Genomic DNA, 23,357 nt, shown 5'->3' on the forward strand with positions numbered 1-23,357 from the left:
TCTGCATCATTTTTCCTGACTGCTCTTAAGAGAGTTTCCTTTTGACCTAGCTAACTGTCTGTCATTGTACTAGTTGGTCTCTGGAATAGAATAATGTCCCAAGAGAGAGATGACCACTCCTACATGTATCTTCCATTGACTAGAGCCTCAGCTGCTTCCTGTTATATTAAGAGAGCTTGGAAGCAGCAGGAAATACAAAAGCAGAACACAAACTGAGGAAAACTTGAGCTATGTCAGACTATAGGCCACTTTGAGGTCTATTCTGTGGTGGCGGCAAGGAGAGTTTACATCATCACATCTACTGCTTGGAGGTTTTTGCCTTTTTATAATCAAGTGGTATATAAATTGTATGAGATAAAGAAATAAATCTACAGGAATGTCTGGCAGAGATTTAACATGCAGTAATGGGCCCCAGAGCAGTACTGCAAACCCTTGGTAGCCTACTATGACCTATTCGTTAAAAATTAATTTACATACATGCATACATACATAATATAATTTGTATACTGCCTTTCTATAGTTAAAACCAAGCTCAGGGTGGCTTACAACATGGGGGAGGGGCAATTGAATAGTTCCAAACGTAACAAAAGTAATCATAGACAATAAATAAAGCATCAAAAAGTACACAGTCAAATCGAACAATTTCCACATAAATCATAAGATACAAATAATAATAATACCAATAACAGCAACACCCCCAAACAAAATCCCCTAAGCAATTTAAGAAGCTAATGTCTAAATAGATTACCTAACCTGCACTGTCAATCTAATGACCACAGTGCTCTTCCTATGACCACTCCTGGCATCATGAAAGAGTTGAGGGCCTATAAAGATTGTGGCTCTAAGTCCTGGGAGATTCCACCTGGCCTGGGAGGGTGGGCCCCTGATTGACTCCAGCTGCAAAAGCTGAGGCTGAAGAGGAGGCCAGAGACCATCTTGACTGTGTCTTAGCTCAGACCCAGGATATTGAGCCAAAGCTTCCACAGCTGCCATCCTCCATGAACCACCACTGGCAAGATTGGCAGCCACATCAACAGATACGTTCTATGCTTATGATAACATTTTACTCAAATATTTTATTTTCTTGCTAATAATGCAGTTTTAAATGTGCATTTTATAGTTGACTTTAGCAATGTTTTCTTTTGGAATGTTTAAGATAAAATATTTGTTAATTTTGCTGTGTTAAATGTGCATTCTGCAGTTGACCACCTTTGTAATGTTTTATTTTGAAATCCTTAAGATAATGTTTTAGATTCCTGCTAATTATGTTACTTTGAAAGTATACTTTATTTGACTTTCTTCATTATTGTTTGATATTTTTTCTTTAAAATATAAAACAGTATAGAAATGAAATGGATCTCTGACTATGAAAAACAAGTCCCAAAAGCTTCCTCCAGTCCTCCTGAAAATCAACTTGTGCTGGCATTTCTGTATTCAAAAAACGATTCAAGTAATTCATGAGGCAAGGCACTAATCAGGCAGTGCTTAGAGAAAAAATTCAGTGATTTGCTGGCAGAAGGAAAACAAACCGACTGGCAAGAGCACAGTGAGCATGGCAAATACTAGCACACTCAATAATGCTTGAGAGTAGCCTGGGAGCAATTCTACCGAACAGTGAACGGACCACAGATCTGTGACACTATCACATCACCGCCTTGGCAAGCACAAGCTCTATATGCATCCAAACTAGAGCTCCCCAAAGCAATTTTACACCCATCTTATCATCATAATACTCCAGTACGAATTACGCAACACTGTGCACTGGAAACAAATTGCTGGATTAAGCCTTCCACCACCTCACAATTGCTGTTATTATTTGTCACCCTTATCACGGGGAAAAAAGATAACTTCTGTTCGATGAACTTAAATTCTTTACACCAGTATGTAGCATTAATATAGGGTTGCTATATTTCAAGGGGTAAAAATCTGGACAAAAAAAGCTGTTGAGCCAAAACTTGAACCAGAGTCCAGGCCGCCACTGCCAGAGCCAGAGCATATGTTCTACCACTACTCTGCTACATATAAATCCCTGGCTGTAACTTTCTAATTAGGTTACTAACATGAATTTAGATAATTCTAAAGAAATCTCTGTCAAAGGAGTACAACAAATCCTGTACCGACAATGCATTCTGCAGCTCTTATATTGTATATGCAATTTAAGCAAATTTGCACAGCTCTACTTATTTTGCATAACTGATTCCCACTTAAGATTTTACAGTAAATCTGTCAGTCATTGTGAAGAAAAGGGAGACTACATTGCACAATGAAACTCTGCTGTCTTCGCTAGCTAAAGAACTAAGAAATTCTTAGTCAGCCCCTTTCTACTTTCCGAGATTCCACCAGACTTTGCCCACTCACTTTTCAAGCTTATCTTCACAGCTGTAGTGACTAAAAGCCAAGATTTTTAAGGATGATGAATGAATTCTGCCCACAGCAACCAAGCCCTGTGCTTTTTGCTGTATTTCCATTGAACTATAGCTGTGCTTGCATGGAACTGAAGAATACACACAGTTTTCCTGGTCACAGAGAAAATTATTAGAAGAGTTCCAAGTAGATGAGGGTCTGAAGATGGTTAGCTGGTTTAAGTTAATTGGATTTTGAAAAGAAGTTTATAGCAAGAAAGAAGGGAACCCATTTTCTTTAAAGCTTTATGAGATATCCCTATGTTTTTTAATCCGTTTTTAATCTGGGGAAACACAGCCAGATGGGCTGGGCATAAATAATAAATTATTATTATTATTATTTATTTAGGGGAGGAAGTCCCACATCTATTACACAGATTTGTGTGAATCTCTATAAGATCCGATGTATAGAAAGATACAGAACAGCTGGAATTTGTGTATAACAGCTGGAATTTATTGGGGAAAGTTAGGTTCTGAAATATCTGCACACATATTAATCATGCATTTTCATTATATGCCACCTTTCTTCCACAGCAAAACTTCGTCCAGGCACTGGTCAGACCCAGGATCTGAAAAACTCTTGCAAAACATGTCTTCTTACTACAGCCCTGGGCATTATTTATGGAAAGGCAGAATTTAACCAGAGTGAAATATCCCAGGGTACTTATACCACACTGCAAGTGTGTCTTAGACAAAAGTATTTCTGAATCAATCCCAATGCAGCATATGCATAAACTGGGGTCAGTGCGCAGAGGGGAAACCTAATCACTGCTATGTGCAAAATTTTCAAACTCCACTCATACTATGAAAACTGGTGCCTTAAACTGGTTTTCTTGACTGGGGAGACACTAACTGTCACTTTAAACTGACAAAAGAGACTCACCCTTTCCCTCCAATTCTGATGTGTGCTTTCAAATAACATATACCACTACAATTTTTCTGTGCCTGCATCAACACGCTACTTATATAAACAAAGCAGACTTTCACAACTCCAAAAGCAAGTTTAAACAAAGCTGTATGTGTTTACCTGCTGATAGAAAAAATTTAACGTTGGCTTATCTTCAGTAAACTGGTTCAGAAATCCTTTCGGTAAGTATCGGATTCGAAGTTCATATCTACAAGGATAGAAAATGCAGAAAAATTATATGCCTTGTGTTTTGTAAGTTATGAGTCATCATCACATAATTTTTTAAAAAAATCTCTAACCGTTCTGTATAATATTTATTTAGATTTTATTTATTTAGAGCATTTGTACCCCACTCTTCATCCAAAAAGGCTCTCAGAGCAGCTTACATGAAATCAAAACAAAACACTCCCTACCAGCAGGCATATATTCTACATATCCTGGAGGTAAAATCAAGACAGATGAAATTAAGACTTGCAATGAGAGCCAAATATGTGAGAATTCATATGCACATCAAAAAGCAACAGGGAAACAATGCTTGATTTTTAAAGAGAGATGGGTGGGAATTTTAAAATTGCATGAAATGATATGCTTATGCAAGGTGCTGTTGAAACCACTGAACTTTACAGCAATCGCCATTCATACAATTCTAATTTCTTATTAACACTGACACACAAACTGTATTACTGGCCTTCAGTAATTCACCATCATAACATAACTGGTTCATCATCTGTGTAGAAGGCTATGGACAAGATCCAAACAAGCTTCTCAATATAAAATGGAACTCTTCTCTCCAGGAACGCCAGCAGCTGCTGTGAAAAACTGGCATTATCTCTGTCCAAAATATGCAGCTCTTTTAGATATTGTTGTTGTTGTTGTTTAGTCATTTAGTCATGTCCGACTCTTCGTGACCTCATGGACCAGAGCACACCAGGCACTGCTGTCTTCCACTGCCTCCCGCAGTTTGGTCAAACTCATGCTGGTAGCTTCGAGAACACTGTCCAACCATCTCGTCCTCTGTCGTCCCCTTCTCCTTCTGCCCTCCATCTTTCCCAACATCAGGGGCTTCTCTTCTCATGAGGTGGCCAAAGTATTGGAGCCTCAGCTTCAGGATCTGTCCTTCCAGTGAGCACTCTGGGCTGATTTCCTTCAGAATTGATAGGTTTGATCTTCTTGCAGTCCACGGGACTCTCAAGAGTCTCCCTTTTAGACATTGGCCCACATCTAATATGCTTTACAAGTGCTATCCTCCTTTAGAACTATTATATCTTCCCTACAATAGCATTAAATTTGATCCAAATATGAGTTAATTGGTATAAAATTATTGTGCATCCATCCTGTTTCATTCTCTGCAAAAAAATACTGTCAGCTTCTTCCTGTATCTATATTTTAATGGCACAAATTATAAGGAAACGGAAGTGCCAACAAGTCACTTTGTCCTCCTCACAAGCAAAAAAAAATATGTCACAGTAAACCTCTTCCTATCTGATCTCGCAAAGAAATCACCACCTTTCAATTCTGAATGTGTTTGTCACTGTGATTATCATCCCATTCTCCACGCTGTGTCAACATGAATCTAACTTCCAAGTCACAGCCTATGAAAGCATCGTTATCACCATATTAAAACAATCAATTATACCTGAAGATAATCATCAGCTTAAGCAACAGCTTTTAAATCCTGGGCTTCTACACAGGCTACCTAAATCGAGATCTCTTGCAAGTTGTTTGCAGCTTCTTTTTCTTTTTAAAAATGTCACCAGCTATTTCTAGAAAGCATTTTACAACAAGCAGATTCTTCTGCAGTTTTAAAACGAAAACTGTTCTGCAGTTTTAGAAGTAAACACTATTTTACCACTGCAACTGGTTTAGACTTTAAAATTCTAACTTCTCTGCCCCTAGATAATGCAAAGTAAGTTCCAGTGATTTAAAAACTGGAGATGAAAATTATTATAAGATTTCAAACATCAGCCTTTATACCTTTCAAAATGAAAAGGTTGATGAGACTTGCCTAATACACCATGCAAACAAATCTTCAGCATAATAAAGTTTTGCTAAATAAGAAAATGTTACCACAATGACAGTCAGGGAGCAATAACACCAATTTCACTAGCATCCTTTGTGCTTATTTGGCAACATTTTTTTTTAAAAAGGAACCATTCCACTAAAAATAATAGTTTCAACCTTTTTTTTGGAAGAAAAATGCTATCATATGCTGCTGTTCAGCACCTAAGCATGGAGACAGCAATTTGCATTATGTTTTCATTTCATTTTATGCCATGCTGGTAGTGCAGTTTCAGGCTGTGAGAAGTGCAACTGAGACATGATCCACGTCTGCAATGGTCCACTGAAGTTAAAAAGAGGTGCCACACTCAAGGGGAGCAGTCCTCTAATGCTGCTCTGAGACTTCTTGCAGCAGGATGTATAAGAGCAACCTAAGACAGACTCCTGGCAATGAGCTACTTTTGGTCCTCATCATCCTCATTCTACAGAACCATACAGTGGTACCTCGGGTTACATACACTTCAGGTTACATACACTTCAGGTTACAGACTCCGCTAACCCAGAAATAGTGCTTCAGGTTAAGAACTTTGCTTCAGGATGAGAACAGAAATCGTGCTCCGCCAGCATGGCAGCAGCAGGAGGCCCCATTAGCTAAAGTGGTGCTTCAGGTTAAGAACAGTTTCAGGTTAAGTACGGACCTCCAGAACGAATTAAGTACTTAACCCGAGGTACCACTGTACTTTGCTTAATGTTGTTCATGTCAATTGTCTGTCAGCTGTTCTGTCAAGATGAGCTGAATGGGTTTTTCAGGCAACTTCCCAGAAAGCAAAAAACGTATTCGTTTTGACAGGATGGCTGACTGAGCTTCTAGACCATGGGTAGGCAAACTAAGGCCCGGGGGCCGGATCCGGCCCAATCGCCTTCTAAATCCGGCCCACTGACCGTCCGGGAATCAGCATGTTTTTACATGAGTAGAATGTGTCCTTTTATTTAAAATGCATCTCTGGGTTCTTTGTGGGGCATAGGAATTCGTTCAATTTTTTTTTGTCAAAAATAGTCCGGCCCCCCACAAGGTCTGAGGGACAGTGGATCGGCCCCCTGCTGAAAAAGTTTGCTGACCCCTGTTCTAGACCAATGGTTTGCAAACTCTGTATCTTCAGGGAACCCTTTCTATATTGACTTGTCTGCCAAGGATGCCCTGCACATTGTCAAGGTCACTGTATCCTAGAACTCTCCAATCCATGCAGGGTGTTCACCAGGTTTTTTGGCCAATGTCTCTTGTAGATGCTGAATGCAGCACAGAAGTCATACAAAACTCCCTTGCAGCTACTCACTGATAACAATGGCAGACAAGGTTTCTGGTATTACTGATCTTTCTCATTGAAAAATTCCTGATAAACTTTAGAGAAGCCCCAGAAGTCCCTGGGACAGAATTCAGAAAACAGTCTCTTAGACCAAAATATTATTATTATTATTATTATTATTATTATTATTAATCATCATCATCATCATCATCATTATTACTAATTTGATTTTTATCCTACACTTTCTTTAAAAAACACACACACCCATATTTATTCATATTCCATTACCGCACTTCTCAAAATGAGGACACTGAGTGAGTCCCAAGAATCAGAAGCCCCAATTGTGGGGTTTACATGTTGTCAGCACCAGCAGTAGAGCAGAACACAGATGCTCTCGGCAGCAAGTTGTCTAAGTGCTAAATACAGGAGCAGCCATGAATGAAGAGCATGAACAGAAAGCAGCTGCAAGAGTGACTTGCACATTTCACTGGTCTCGTGCAGATCTAGTTCTCTGTTAACCACCGCTTGATTCTTCCATCTCTGGCTCTTTTACTATAGAAAAGCTCTGGAAAAGGTGTCACAAATATGAATACCAAAATTAAGTTGTCACATCGTCTCATTTGCACTGACAGAAGCCTCCTTTTTACATTTTTTTTTAAAGTTAAAGCTATTTAAGGAGAATCCTCATTTATATATTATTACACAGTAGAAAGCTATTAGATTCAAGCCCTCTTCCAGAATTCTTCTTCTACCCCACTAATCTAAATATTTTTACAAGCACTGTCATCCGATACTAAATGCTGTGTTTCATGTATTAAAAAAATATGACAGCAGTGGTTTCATTATTCCCAACAAACCTCCACAGATTAAGAGAGCAAGGCAGGCTGCACATCTTTGATAAAGCATGAAATTACACTCTGGAAAGATGATGAATAATTTATACCAACTCATGATGCTTTCATGAGGGATTTTATATGACCTGATCACCTAAACATCAGAACAATTATCTAACTTTGCTTTTAAAGGTTATTATCTTTGTTCTGCAATGCATTAAGACATGAGAGTACCCGTGAATACTATAAATGAAACTGGCACTTTTACGTTTCAGAACTAATTTTTCCAGCATAAATTACAGTCACACTGAATATAAGTATACTTTTAAAAAATGTCAAAGGTATAATTTTGTATGATTTTATGATAATTTACTTGGTGAAAAAAGAATCACATGCTCACTACAGAACACTGAAATAGAAATGTTAATGTGGAAAAATAAATGCTACATTTTATTCACTCAAAATTTTAAAAACCTTTTAATTTAATGTGAAGGGTTAAGACAAGCAAGTCTGTCCCAAGATAGTTCATACCCATGTTGCACTTTATTTGTTGCAATGCACTCAGCATCACAAGAAAAAAATGTTTATAGGCTGTCAAACTGAATGCAAAGCCAGAGAGAGCCAAATCACACAGTAAAAATCAGAAGGCATTTTTCTAGTGCATGGCAGCTCCTTGCTTGTAGCAAGAAGTCTTAATGGGTGAGTCACTCATTACATGAGAAGAGTCACTACTTTTGCAAACTAGCAGTGACGTGAGTATCATCAGAAGGGCCAGACACCAAACGAGGTCCGTTACAGAGCCTAGAAAAAACCAGTACTGCCATATTTGCTGTAACTTAATGAGGACCTAGGTGGGATGTGGGTGGCACTGTGGGTTAAACCACAGAGCCTAGGACTTGCCGATCAGAAGGTCGGCGGTTCGAATCCCCGCGATGGGGTGAGCTCCCGTTGCTCGGTCCCAGCTCCTGCCCACCTAGCAATTCGAAAGCACGTCAAAGTGCAAGTAGATAAATAGGTACCGCTCTGGCGGGAAGGTAAACGGCGTTTCCGTGCGCTGCTCTGGTTCGCCAGAAGTGGCTTAGTCATGCTGGCCACATGACCCGGAAGCTGTACGCCGGCTCCCTCGGCCAATAAAGCGAGATGAGCGCTGCAACCCCAGAGTCGGTCACGACTGGACCTAATGGTCAGGGGTCCCTTTACCTTTTTAATGAGGACCTAGAGAAGCTGGAGCAGAGTAGGCTCTGCCTGACACAAGTAGGGAGAACACACAAAAGAGTTCCCTGCAACTCCGCCACAATAATTTAGAGAGCCATCTTGCTCAAGGACCCACAGTAACTCAGCAGTGCTTCTAACAGGAATGATAATTTCCACAAATGTCTCATGCCTGTCAACCTGCCAAGAAGTCCCAGAGAAAGCAGGAAATGAGGTTACAGAAGTCTTAATTGCCAAACGTTCCACACTAAATGTGTGGATGCAGTTCCAGAACATTCATAAATGTTTCGCAACTTGCCCTGTTGGTCTACTTGGAGCCACAGTGTCAGAGATAGTCAAAAGATCTTTCATTCTCAGTCTATAGCCAGTGTTTACAGGGACAAGCAAAACCAGGGTTCTGCAGCCATAGAGTGTACTACTCTGAACCAGTCTAGCAACACTGTGCTTGCAGGGAATTTTCAGCATCCGCCCCTCCCCACAAAGAAATAATCTTTTAAATATATTTAAACTACTTATATGCTTCAAGGACCTGCAGGGCACAGCTTGCCACAACTAACACTAAGGAACTTGCAGCAGACTATCTCCAAACTGTGCTCCCACCACTATCTCTCAAGCACTGGGAGACGTAATATTGGCAGTTGTCTTTCCTGTTTCATACCCACTATCCTCTTCCCCCTGCCTTTTCCAAGCTGAGCTATGGTGCTTCTAAGGGAGTGCCTCTAGCTCTCTCCTTATACCAATTAGCTCTCCTTATACCAATTAGACCAGGCATAGGCAAACTCAGTCCTCCAGATGTTTTGGGACTACAACTCCCATCATCCCTAGCTAACAGGACCAGTGGTCAGGGATGATGGGAGTTATACAGTGGTACCTCAGGTTAAGTACTTAATTCGTTCCGAAGGTCCGTTCTTAATCTGAAACTGTTCTTAATCTGACGCACCACTTTAGCTAATGGGGCCTCCTGCTGCTGCCACGCTGCCGGAGCACAATTTCTGTTCTCATCCTGAAGCAAAGTTCTTAACCCAAGGTACTATTTCTGGGTTATCAGAGTCTGTAATCTGAAGCGTATGTAACCTGAAGCGTATGTACCACTATAGTCCCCAAACATCTGGAGGGTCGAGTTTGCCTATGCCTGAAGTAGACCCTACATGTCTGTCTCTAGGGCCTCTCAACACTCTTTTTTTCCATACTTGGTAACTGTTTTCCCCAACATCCAGCTCCTGAACTGTCATTTATAGCCTCTCCTCCTTGCCTAGTCAGCAGGATCAATACACAGCAAAGAAGCAATTCCATCCTTCCCCACCTCAGACTGCTAGGGCAGGAGATAAGCCATCTGGGACAGGCTTCATTTAAGCCAGCCAGCCACTGTTCTACTCTTCCTGTGTTTACATTTTTCATGTTTGTATTATTTTTTATTTTGCTTCCTGTACCTAGCAGGCCTCCCCCCTGCCCCCCACAACTGGAATGGGTTTCCACCAAAATATCTGATTTCACTGCATCGTTTACCTTCTCATTTCCTAAACAAAAACATATCTGCTTGTTAATTTAACTGCTGTCTTCCACCTCTATGGAACTATGGAGCAGTACACAACATAGTTTTCAAAGTATCATGCATTTAACGAGTAGGAACGCTTCTAGGTGTTTGCCTTACTTCCATTCCTCCGGCGCGTGGGATAGTTCAAATTTCTCCCTCACGTTGGACACTCCCATGTCTGGATGAAGCCAGTGAACTTCCTCTGACTGCAGGTGACTGAGCCGTAAACCGTAACAGGCTACATTTTTTACTTTGTGACTATCTACTATCTTCTGGATTATGCCCTAAAAAAGAGAAAGAATGCAATAATTTGTTTGTTTTTTCTTAAAATTCATATACGGCTTTCTTGAATGAGCATGATATGGTCAGAAGGCACATGAGGACACCACCTTGCTGAACAGAAGCAGGCCTGTGTCCAGACAGTGCCTGGATGGGTGATCACCTATGAACCACTTCCATGCTGCCTTGGGTTTCAGGACAGAAGAAAATGGGATATAAATGTAAGGAAAATAGTTTCCTGAGCATAAATTTTAAGAATTCACATTTTCTACATAAGATCAAATAATAGCATAGCAAACATTTGTGTTTATTACGAGTTATTCCTTAATAAAATTGTTTATGGGTAATGAAATATTAGCTAGAGGTGTAATATGTTTCTCTCCCAGCTTTTATACCTGTGTTTTAACCTTAAGTTGCAGTCAGTACTGTTTTCTTGTTATATCTGCGTTGCTTTTGCTTTTATCCTGTATTTGAATTGTGTGTGTGTGCATGCATGCATGTGTGGTAAGCAGCCCAGAAAAATTAATGTTATAAAGCATGTAAGTGCTGTAAATGTGAATAAATAATACATTTTAAAAGTTCTTGAGAGGCAACATGAATCACCACGGTGAAAGAATGGTCACTACTGAACAGTAACGGCTGCTTCAGATTTTCATACTGAACAGAACCATGCCTTCTGTTTGCCTTTCACTGGATACATTAAGACGGTGGTGAAATCTTTGTTTATCTAATTCCCATCACAGTCTAGCTCTACACTCAGGAGACAACCAGCGAGACTAGTGTGCCACTGAACTAAGAACCTGAACTGCAGTGCTTATATTTGTAGGTCTATCAATTCCACACAGCATTTCTTCTAGCCTGAAAACCTTGAGCACAATATGGTAAACACAGAAGAAGTTATTCACCTGCTTGCTGCCAGATAGTGTTGTTTAAGTGCAAGTTTTCCTAATACTGCAACACACAGTTGTCCATAACTAGAGCTATGTGGGTCAGCACAAATTTCAGACATTGAACCCTAAAGATCTATTTATGCATAGCTAAGTGTGAGCCTGACAGTCCCACTATGGGCACACTTCCAAGTCTCCCTCCCCCAATCGATGTATGAATAGAAGCAGCCATGGAATGCAATTCATTCATTTTTTTCTGTGCTTTCTGAACTTGGCACAAAAAATGTCCACATAACATACAGACTTCTTTTCAGAAACCTCGCCAAGTAGGACAGTTTTGTTAACAATGAAAAAAGAAAGAAAAGCAGATGTAACTTAAGAATTGCAAATGGACAACCATTTTTTTAATTAAAAAAAGGAGGGAGGGTGGGCAAAACTAGCGTGGATTATTAATGAACAAGTCAATTTAAAAATAATAAAAACAAAAACCACTCACACTGGCCAGGTTTACAAACAACTAATGAAGGAAACAAAGTAATCTTTCAAGCTATAATTTTTAAGATAAACCCAACTGGGGGTTAAAATTACATCCTGGGTGAAATAACTGATATGATCACTGGATCATAGCCTAAAAGATTAAGAAGCCTCCTAGGGCACCTGTTTCATTTACTGTATTTCAAGTGATCATGTAAACAATTGCATAGCTATTAACCAGCAGTTAGCTCAAAATAGAGAGAGCAGAAAGAACAATTCATATCCGTCAGCAGTCTGAGAGTCTGTGAGTCTGTCTGAGAGTGAGACTGCTATATGGTAGCTATCACCTGAAGAACATGTGTCAACAGTAGGTTACATCAATTCCCAAAGCCACTTCCCCATTCTTTTTCTCATTCTTTTTAAAAACTTTTTTGGAATGCTTGTGGCGGTACCTTAGAAAATTCCACTTAATACCACAAAATGTACAGTATATATATAAAACCAAACCAAACAAACAAAATGAAGAGAACAATTTATCTGGTGACTAAAACACAGGAGCATTAGAAGAGTTCTACTGTCATCATTCTCATTTCCGAAGGTAGCCTTCCACTGCTGTTTGGCACGCAGGTGACCTTATGAGATTTATTGATATAAATAATGAAGGGGAACCAAGTATCATCAAAGCTGTCTCATTTCATTTTACCCTCAATGACTTGCCTATGTTGGGTTACATGTTCTGGTAATGCTATGTCCCAATTTTTTTCAGTACCATTCCTTCTTTGTGGGCACAGAAAGGGCATGCCGCAGTCAGTAGCATTGCTAGTGATCTTCTATATTGAATTCCATGATCATTACCACTTCCAATCAAAAGGAGTGCTAAAGTCAGGTCTAAATGGGGGATTTGGTTGCTAATTTTGCTTAATTCAGAAAAATACCCCCTTTCATATATATATTTTTAAAGCTTTAGGGCAATCCTGCCACCCATTATTGCCTTATTAAACATAGGCCCACTACTTGGTGGCTTGGTTTGCATGGCACCTTAAAGCACAGTTAAACTCAATTATGGCTTAAAGAAAAATTAGCAATATTGCATCATAACGCATGGGGCTAAAATTGCAGGTCCTTTGCTCCTCCCCCTCTCCTGCTACTGCCATGCTGCTGGGAGATATGCGATGGTTTGGCTTAGCATTATGTCTGGATGTCCAGGACTGTGGTTTGCTTCTCTTCAAATAAACCTTGGTTTTGTTCTTGCCTTACAACTCAGCAGTGGCGTAGCGTGGGGGGTGCAGGGGGGGCCGGCCGCACCGGGCGCAACATCTGGGGTTAGGGCAAATCCACGGGTTAGGGGGCGCAAATCCACGGGTTAGGGGGCGCAAATTACTTGCCTTGCCCCGGGTGCTGACAACCCACGCTACGCCACTGCAACTCAGGGTTAGTTTGGGGCAAACAAGCCACTGTCTCCTTTTCAAACATATTGCTAGGCCAAACTACAGTTTGCTCCAGGCCAGGATAGCTGACTTATGACTATCCAGATGCTGCTGAACATTTCCAACCATGCTGACTGGGGCTAAAGGGAGTGGTACAGCAATCTGAAGTGGGATGTAGGAACATTCTGTCATATTAGTAGTCTGAAGTGGTGCAGCCCAGACACAGTTTGAACACCTCAATGAGAAGTAGGCATAATCTTTGTGTGATGCAAGCAAAATACCTAGTAGTGTAAGAAACAGAAGCTTTAGTACTCCCCTGGGATGCCTTGCCTGTTATGGCAATAATTATGAGCTGATTACCTGTAAAAGAGCTTCAAGTATCTAAAACAAGCTCACAGGATGGGCCACAGTAATTTCAGAAATCAAAATTAAGTAAGTGCCTCATTTGCTTAGGTTCTCTTGGAGCTCTAAGTCTCAGATTTAAAAGCAAGGTTGAAAAATGTATCTTTCAAGCTCATATTGCAAACACACAGCATTTTCTAAGTGAATTCCTTCAAGACGAAAAAAGCATTACATCTGAACTATGTAAATCCCTTCCTATTGCAGCATGAAACCAGAATGTGTGCTCTCTTTCAAGTGAACCAATGGAATATTTAAAATTCTGAGACAAAAGGTCATTTGAAATGTAAAATGCTACTACCTGTGTTTGAAGTCTTTTCTGTTCCATCTTATTTTCTTTTAAGTTAGCCCAAGAGCAATACTTTAGTTTTTGTGGAAAATAATGTATTTGTCTGCAAACAACTAAAATAAAAATTGGCATACCATACCAAAATTAGCACACCATGGCATACCATAAAGTCTTGGTTAGCCTGTTTAACCAAGAAAAATATTCTTTTAAAATATTATTTAATCACGTCAGTAGCTTAAAACAAAAAGATTGCAGGTGCAAATAAATATGAATAGCTGTAATGTGGTTCATGGGGATAAAAAAAAATTGAGCAAAGGCATTAAATAGGTCAGCTAAAGCTACAAACCTAACCCCATCTACCTGGCACTAACCCACATTGAATTCAACAGGATTTGCTTCTGAGTAGACATATTCCTCAAGAAAAATTCTAGAAATCAAAGCTTTGCCTGGAATGACTCACAGCATGTGCTGAATAAAGACCTTCAAGTAAACACTTCAACATCTGTGTCCCTCAGCCTCAAGTTATTCGCTTCACATTCTGAGAATGACCTTCAAAAAACCATCTCTAAAGAACTTCAAAATGTTAAATCAGCTTACCCAAACATCTGTAGCATCCCCATGACGTATAATACTGGCCCATGTTGTTGGCTCACTGTTACTTTCAAAATAATGGAAAACCTTTAGGACTCGTTCCATTGCCCCAGGAGAACGCTCCATCCCAGAACTGAGGTGCGTCTTTGTGCTTGAGCTTGGCGTGTGATTCAAGTTTGGGTCTAGGTAAGCTGCTGCCATGGTTTTGCTAGATGCTAGGTATCTGTCATATTCTGAAATGGGAGGAAGGAAAAAAGTAACATTTCAGACATTATAAGTGATACGTAAACAAATTCTACAGTTAGTCAATACCTTGGAATAATTGGTGTTCGTTTTCCTAAGGAAAAGCACCTCCAAAAGACACAAACCATTAAAAATAATCTATTCAAATGTACAGAGGGGGAAATTCCCATTCAAAAACATTTATCACCCTGTACAGTAAATTTTTTGGATCACTTGTATTTATAGATCACACTAGCATAAAAAAATCATCTTCCTATTGCCTCCAAAATGAAACTGGCCCCACAAAGTGTGTCTGGCTGTTGGACTTCCGGGTTAACGCCATCGGCGAAATGGCGGAGTTCCTCCGACCGGAGGAACTGTCTCCGTGGAAACTGGGTCTACCCGCCGCGGCAAAGGTGGGGACCCGCTAGAAATCCCAGGTGGAAGAAGCCTGGGAACGTGGGGTTCGGCAGAGCACCAGGAGCGCCTCCCCTATTCGCGGGGAACCCCATTTTGGGGTTCCGGAGCGAAGGAGGGTGATCGGCGCGGTGCTGCGAACTGACTGCTATTTTCACGGAGGGAAGCCGCATTGCCATTGCCGGAGAGCGCTGACTTTTTCCTGTCGACAATTGGATTCTAAACAAGTACCCGTGAGTAGAAACGGAAAACTGGATCAAGAAATATTTTAATTTGGCACCGAAGCAGGAAGGTTCAAAACAGGAAGTCCGCCTTCCACTTTCTGTAAATAGACTGAAGCAAAAATCTTGTAAGCTAATAGCCTGGAAAGTCGCTTTACAAAAGTCGAAATTTCCTTCATTTATAACCATTAAAACCCCCTTGGAAGCAGGAGAAAAGGGGGGGGGAAATTAAACTGTTCAAGCCTGCTGGAGAGGGAGTAAAGGAAAATAAGTTTCCACCGTCTCAAACCTGGGAACGGGGTGCCAGAGACAGAAATTATCGGAGACGTTCATTGACTGTGAATGGAACATTTTGACAGATAGCAAGAAAAAAGAGAAACAAATTGATTCCACTGCTGCCTGTTGCATTCTAAAGAAACAAAATATTTGAAAACTGAAAATAACTTTCTTTTGTTGGACATGATTTAAAAAGATGGACACAAATAGAAATTGTATCCTCTAGAGGGAGCTTGTCAAATTGTTGCTGCAGTTTACTTGGGGATTTCACAGCTGCGAGATTAACACCGTGGGACCAGACTGTGACCTTGAATAAAAATGTGTTTGGAAGAAGTCCTGGTGCTTGCTTTTTGCAAGACAAGTGCTTTGCTGGAGCAGTTGCATGAGAAGGTGGATTTGATGAATGAGAAGTTGGATTTGATGACTGTTGCAACTAGTGAATGTGGACAAATAGGGAATATTGACATAGAAATTATACAGGGACCAATCCAGGAAACTGGTTCGACTGGGCAAATGCAAGGGCAGATAATAATGGAGGAAGCTACGGTGCTACCTCAAGCAACACAAATGGTGAGACCCGAGGCCCTGCAGGAGTATAAGCCGCTGTTTTGGAAGAATGAACTTGAATTAGGCCTGAAGGAATCTGGAGCTGAGGAGGATCTCAACTTTGGAGAGATTTTGAAATATGCTGTTAAAGATCTTTTGGATTATATTGATGACTGTGGGGAGTGGGACTGTGGGGAATGGGCTGGTTTGACGTGGGGAGAAGGACATGAGTATGGATGGAAATTCCCCGGAGACCTACTCCCTAAGGAGAAAGGAAAGAAACTAAGAAAGAGACCAACAAAAGACAAGGAAAAGTGCAAGCATAAACAAGAAGAAAAAGATCTACAGAAGGGGCATGGAAGAGACTTAAGAGCCTTGGATATCAGACTACCAGGTTGATGGACTAGATGGAATTGGATAATAAGGACTGACACAACCCGAGACCAGGAAGAAGGGACGTTGGATGAAAACTGGAAGAGTCTATAAAGAAAAATTTTTATTTTGGGAATTAGTGTAAAATTAATGAATATTAGGGAGAATGTTGGAATGAAATTGTCTGGCTTTAGCAGAAATGATATAAGGATAAATAAGTATTAAGTTTTTAAGTTTTAAGGTATTTTACGGTATTTTATGCTAAGATAAGGTTAAGGTATTTTATGGTAAGATAAGGTTAAATAAAGTAAGGTAAATTGAACATCAGAATATGGTGAAAGATAGATAGGATGTATAGAGTTAATTAATTGGTTATAAGATAAAATATAGAAAGGATTTGCTGAAACAATGACTGAATCAGGATACAAAAAAAGGGAGGTGTGAGGAAGTCAGGGAAATAGGCAGATGAAAGATAGGATATGGAATGACTGATTTGTTTTTAATTATTTTTATTTTTATTTTTCTGTATTTTGTATCTTTTTTTCTTCTTTTTTTTCTTTTTTTATATTTTTGTATTTCCTCTGAAATTTTAATAAATATTATTAAAAAAAACAAAAAAAAAACAAAGTGTGTCTGGCTGTTAACCAGAAGGTTGGTGGTTCGAGCCCACCCAGAGACAGCTGTGGTCAGGATTCCAGGATTGCAGGGAGTTGATGACCTTCGAGATCACTTCCAATTCTACCATTCTATGATTCTACATAAGTTTTCTTTGCGCATCCAACTGTTTGAGAAATAGGAGCTACAGAGCACAGGAATAAACAGCACAAAATAGTAAAGCAGCTCTGCCCCTTTCTAGTAGGAAGTTTATTCTTCTTTGTGTCCCACCCCTGCAATGGAAAATTGGCACATCATAATCAGTTTTTGGGCTTTTAAGGCCATTTGTTAGAGCAGGGGTAAAAGTGGTACCTCTGGATGCGAATGGGATCCGTTCCGGAGCCCCATTTGCATCCAGAGTAGAACGCAACCCGCGTCTGTGGATCGTGATTCGCCGCTTCTGTGCAATGCACATTTTGAGCATCTGCGCATGCGCGAGCGGCGAAACCCGGAAGTAACGCATTCCGTTACTTCCAGGTCACCATGGAGCATAACCTGAAAACACTCAACCTGAAGCATATTTAACCCGAGGTATGACTGTAATCAAATGCAATCTAGTTTGTAGAACTTTAGAGCACCAAGATCCTGTAAACACTGCTGTTCAAAAACTAGGTATACAAAAGTGAATAGTTTTTCATCACTTATTTGCTTTATTTCCTGCTCCCTTAGTCAAAATCCTGTTTGAAAAACTAGCTCTAACTTTCTAGCATCAGCATATTTCTAAAGTAGTCTTTCCACAGTCACCTTTACTGCAGTGAAGGTCTAAGTATGCTTGCAGAACTCTTTGCCTAAAAGCTACATCCAATGTAATACACTAGATTAATAGCCCATGCAGGGCTATATTACACTAGTATCACATTTTACAGCCTTCCAGGAAATGTTGGAACAGCAGCTGTAAACCCCAAAGTGACTTCAGAAGTGGAAGGCAATGATCATTACTAAGGGCTAATTCATATCAACTCTAAATGTTCTCAGTGGTGCCACTTCAAGCATAATTAAGACAGGATATGCTCATCCGAATAAATACAACCTTTGCCTTCTTCTGCCTGTGCCCTTTCCATGAGTCACATTTGGCGAAAGTGCTTGCTAAAATGCAATGCATTGTTAAAGCAAAATTTTCTTGCTAAGCCACCAGGACAGGAGGTAAGAGACAGCACTGCAAAAACTTTGAGCCATCTAGTTTTGGGCCATAACAAACTAAGCAGTCCTGTGATTTGCATATAGCTCATCCTGTCTTTTCCCTGCAATAAGGTATACAAGTGTGCTACAACACATTTGGGAAATAACTACTTCTAAGAAAGAGTGAACACAAGCACACCATGTTTCTACTACTACAAATGAAGTCTAGCTGCTCCAAGTAGAAGCAAACAGGATGCTACACATGCACATTACCGAAGTGTTCTTCAACCGTGGGTCCCCAAATATTGTTGGACTTCAATGTCCATCTTCCCTGACCATTGTCTAAGCAGGCTGGGGATTATGCAAATTGGAGGCCACACCTGGGGACCCAAGACTGAAGAAACAGTGTGTTACAACATGAGGTATATGCAGTACAAGGAAGCAATTTGCCCCATCTTCACAGTTGTGAAATTAAATATTGCCAATATTTATTATGCCATATTTTCAGATAACACAAGCAGGAAGGGATGGGGGAGGGGGTTAGAAATACCATATCCCTAATTTTATTGTGGTTTTGTTAATTTATTAATCACCTTTCATATAAATTTCAAGGCAATAATGAAATAAAATACCTAAAAATAGGCTTCAAAACAGTTAAAAAAACTAACCAAAGATGGTTTTTAAAAAAATACAAATATAAACACTCAAGGCATATAATACAAAATAAAAACAATTTCCTCCCCAGCCGGTTGGGAAAGCCTCTCAAAACAAAAACATCTTAATTGTTTCTGGAAGCTACAAATAGTGGGTGCCTGTCTTATGTCAAAAGGAGATGCTAGTCCATGTTCTCGAAGCTACCAGCATGAGTTTGACCAAACTGCAGGAGGCAGTGGAAGACAGGAGTGCCTAGCGTGCTCTGGTCCAGGGGGTCATGAAAAGTCGGACATGACTAAACGACTAAACAACAGCAGTCCAAAAAAAAAACATAGAATAATAGAATTGTAGAGCTGGAAGGGATCCCAAGGTTCACCTAGTCCAACCCCCTGTAAAGCAGGAATCTCAGTGAAGGATCCTTGACAGAGGACCATCCAACTTCTGCTTAAAAACCTCCGAGGAAGAAGAGTCCACCACATTCCAAGGGAGTATGGTCCACTGTTGAACAGTTCTTGCTGTCAGAAAATTCTTCCTGGTGTTTAGCCGGAATCTCCTTTCTTGTAATTTGAATCCGTTGGTTTGGGTCCCACCCTCTGAAGCAGGAGAAAACAAGTTTGCTCCATCTTCCATGAGACAGCCCTCTAGATATTTGAAGATGGCTATCATATCTACACTCAGTCTCCTCTTTTCCCAGCTCCCTCAACCGTTCCTCATAAATGCTTGGTTTCCAGACCCTTTATCATCTTGGTCGTTCTTCTCCGCACATGTTCCAGCTTGTCAATATCCTTCTTAAAGTGTAGTGAAGCCACATAGGTATTTTAGCAACTTCAAGGACAGTCTCTCCTGGAGAATGCAGTCACCAAATACCCTGGTATATATAATTTTAATAGAAGTCATATAAGAAATCACTAAAGAAACATATTGTACCAGGAAAACAACTTGCCACTCACCTGCTTGCCCAGGGCATTAACGACTACACCCACCTCATGCCATTATGTACCACTTCCTCCCAGTACTGAAGTCAGTATTCTTACTTAACAGAATTTATATACTGCTTAATCACCAAAACCTCCAAGCGATTTACAGTACCATCTCACAGTACCATCTCAGGTGTCTGATCTAAACCTTAAAACTGGGACTGTCTCTTGCTGTTGATACTAGCCAGGGTAATGCAACACAGTATGCTAGCACAGCAAAAATATCAAAATTCAGTTGTGTGAGTTTAGGGGAGATTCCTCTGATAGCCTACCTTCAAACTCCCCTTACTAGATCAAGATAATGTGGGAAACACTAATTTTCAAATAAAAATATAATAAATAAATTATCTATTCATGTTAGGTGAGCATGCAAGTAAAATATAATACTATTTCTTAGAAATGGTTAGAGTTTTGAGACTGAAATATCCAGCAGAAAAACAAAGATATTGATCCTGTGCTTGTATCTGATATGAAAAATTGGGTTAGGATTCCCTCCCCCGCACTTGGTTCTTTCATTTCAAAACCAGAATCAACCTTCTGGGCAATTAACTGATATTAAGTGGGTGGGTGGCATTGTGGGTGGCGTTGTGGTCTAAACCACTGAGCCTAGGGTTTGCCGATTGGAAGGTTGGTGGTTCGAATCCCCGCGATGGGGTGAGCTCCCGTTGCGCTGTCCAGCTCCTGCCAACCTAGCAGTTCGAAAGCACATCAAAGTGCAAGTAGATAAATAGGTACCGCTCCGGTGGGAAGGTAAATGGCGTTTCCATGCGCTGCTCTGGTTTCGGTGTTCCGTTGCACCAAAAGTGGCTTAGTCATTGGCCCAGAAAAACTGTCTGCAGACAAACGTCGGCTCCTTCAGCCAGTAAAACGAGATGAGCGCCACAACCCCCGAGTTGTTCGCAACTGGACTTAACTGTCAGGGGTCCTTTACCTTTAAGTTATTTTTATTTATTTATATTAGAACTTCAGTCATGGCTCTTCTAACTTTTTCTAGCTGCCGCATGGAAATTCCATCCCCACCAAACATCCTTCAAATATTATTAATCTTTCTTTTATAAAGGTAAAGGGACCCCTGACCATTAGGTCCAGTCATGACCGACTCTGAGGTTGCGGCACTCATCTCGCTTTATTGGCCGAGGGAGCCGGTGTACAGCTTCCGGGTCATTATCTACTTGCACTGGTGTGCTTTCGAACTGCTAGGTTGGCAGAAAACTAGGACAAAGCAACAGGAGCTCACCCCATCTCGCAGATTCAAACCACCGACCTTCCAATCAGCAAGGTCAAGCCACCCAGTGGTTTAGACCACAGCGCCACCCGCTGACTAGATCCATGTATAAACATGTACTAATGATTTCACAGATAGCTAACACATAACTCCTCAAATTGACAATCATTCAGCATACCTCCAACTGCAGAGGAATCTCACAGGCCAAGCATGGACAATTCTTTTTTACTGAGGTTAACCTAGTTTCTCCCATCATCTCATATCATCTACAGAGCTATTCTAGCTGCTCCCCAAAGAGTTGGCACCAATTTCTATTTTCAGGTGATATTTGCTTCTAATCCTCCTCCTCTGTTAAAGGATTAAGCACTTCTGATTTGTTAACAGTTTCTTTACCATTTCTTATAAGCCATCCATCTAAAAGTGATTCAGGTTTTCTTTTGATTTACATCTTCATACCGCCTTCTATGCATCTCATGTTGTGATAGCCTATTTCTGTTCTGATAGACAAAGCACCATTATAAGCACCACCCTGTGTTCAACCTATCAGCAGTGGCTGTGATCCAGAGAGGCGAATTATGGCTTGATAAGAAGAGATGTGTGTTCATGCACAGCAATGTCTAAAATCAAATGGCTTGTCTAAATCCAGAAAAGTTTTAAACATATAATTTGGGGGTTCAGTACGGAGAACTTTTGAAAAGTAATAAACAAAAATGCCAGTTTGTGTGCCCCAATGTGATGCACTTGAGACTTTCATTTACTGTATTTTTTGCTCTATAAGACTCACTTTTCCCCTCCTAAAAAGTAAGGGGAAATGTGTGTGCTTCTTATGGAGCGAATGCAGGCTGCGCAACTATCACAGAAGCCAGAACAGCAAGAGGGATTGCTGCTTTCACTGTGTAGCGATCCCTCTTGCTGTTCTGGCTTCTGAGATTCAGAATATTTTTTTTCTTGTTTTCCTCCTCCAAAAACTAGGTGCGTCTTGTGGTCTGGTGCGTCTTATAGAGCGAAAAATACGGTAATTTCATTTTTATTTGAACTAATATATGCTGCTATGTAGTCATTACAAAGGAACACACCATGAGAAACATAAAACTTTACAAAAATATTGTACTGATTTCTGTGGATGGAAACTGGTGGAGATAGGATGGTGAAACTGCAGGCACACAGGTTCTAGCATCCAAACAAGTCAAAATTCCCATCAAGTCATGATGTCACGCAATATTTTTGGTGGACATTCCCATCTGTAGGATCTTGCAACACAGGAAATGGGTGTTTCCTGCCTCAGAGGCTACAAACACAATATACATTTAAAGCACATTTTCCCAACAAAAGAATCCTGGGAACTGTAATTTGTTGGTGGGGGAAATTTTTAGCTCTGTGGGGTTAAACTACATTTTCCAGGATTCTTGAGAGTAGTGCTTTAAATGGACAGCACATACAATACTAGTTACTGAATTTTTCATTCCCCTACTTACACTGGCTATCCATATCCAACCAATTTTCTTGCCTTGCCATGTCAGGATGACAAAAAATATCATTTGTGCGTTATCAAGGCCCTTGCAGAGGCAGAAAGTGGCCATCAATTAGACAGCATGCAAACTGACAAAAGCGATAGCTTAATAAATAAGGATACAAATTATTACCACCGGTGCCTATTTGTCACATCTATTTCCAAGTGGCTTTAAGGAACTGCAGGAATAAATATGCATGTTCATTTTAAGAACTGCTTCTCTGCATGCAAAAGAAAAAAGGTCATAGCCCTTAGAAACCTTGTAAGTGAAGACTGTTATTGTTGATTCCCTTTGTTAAAGAACTTCACTACATTTTCAAGTTTAAAAAAACAAGCTGAAAGCTTAACAGCTTATAATTAATATTTGAAAAGAAGATTTTAAACCTTTGAGAACTGGAAGAAAAATCAAACTATAGCTACAGAAAACAAAAATTGGGGGATTAAAGTAACACTACTTTTTCATACACATATTTGAAGACATTCTCTGAAAGACAGCAAACAGATTGCTGATGTAACTTGGTAAAAATGCCTTTTTAAATCCAAACACACATCAGACACTTAAAATAGAGGCTTGTATTTCAACTTAACCTATTTATAATCTTAGATCTTCACTGATAATCACGCATGC

General features: G+C 40.2%; 1 protein-coding gene across 31 annotated transcripts in view; it reads right to left on the minus strand.

Annotated features, from left to right (window-relative positions):
• The window catches only part of PTK2 (protein tyrosine kinase 2), a gene marked incomplete at its 3' end in the record, with an annotated part of 202,889 nt that overhangs the window by 93,251 nt on the left and 86,281 nt on the right, over positions 1 to 23,357 (minus strand). For 30 of the 31 annotated variants that reach the window (XM_083621903.1, XM_083621918.1, XM_083621889.1 and 27 more), the window contains 3 exons: positions 14,543 to 14,769; positions 10,308 to 10,474; positions 3,430 to 3,517 (listed from right to left, as the gene is read on the minus strand). In XM_083621903.1, coding sequence (XP_083478029.1) covers positions 3,430 to 3,517; positions 10,308 to 10,474; positions 14,543 to 14,737 — 450 coding nt within the window. In that variant the 5' untranslated portion in view covers positions 14,738 to 14,769. Of the gene's footprint in view, positions 1 to 3,429; positions 3,518 to 10,303; positions 10,475 to 14,542; positions 14,770 to 23,357 lie in introns of those variants that run through there. The other variant, XM_083621913.1, reaches the window with a different exon arrangement.

The sequence above is a fragment of the Podarcis filfolensis genome (assembly GCF_964270895.1).
Source record: "Podarcis filfolensis genome assembly, chromosome: 7".
Taxonomy (NCBI): domain Eukaryota; kingdom Metazoa; phylum Chordata; class Lepidosauria; order Squamata; family Lacertidae; genus Podarcis; species Podarcis filfolensis.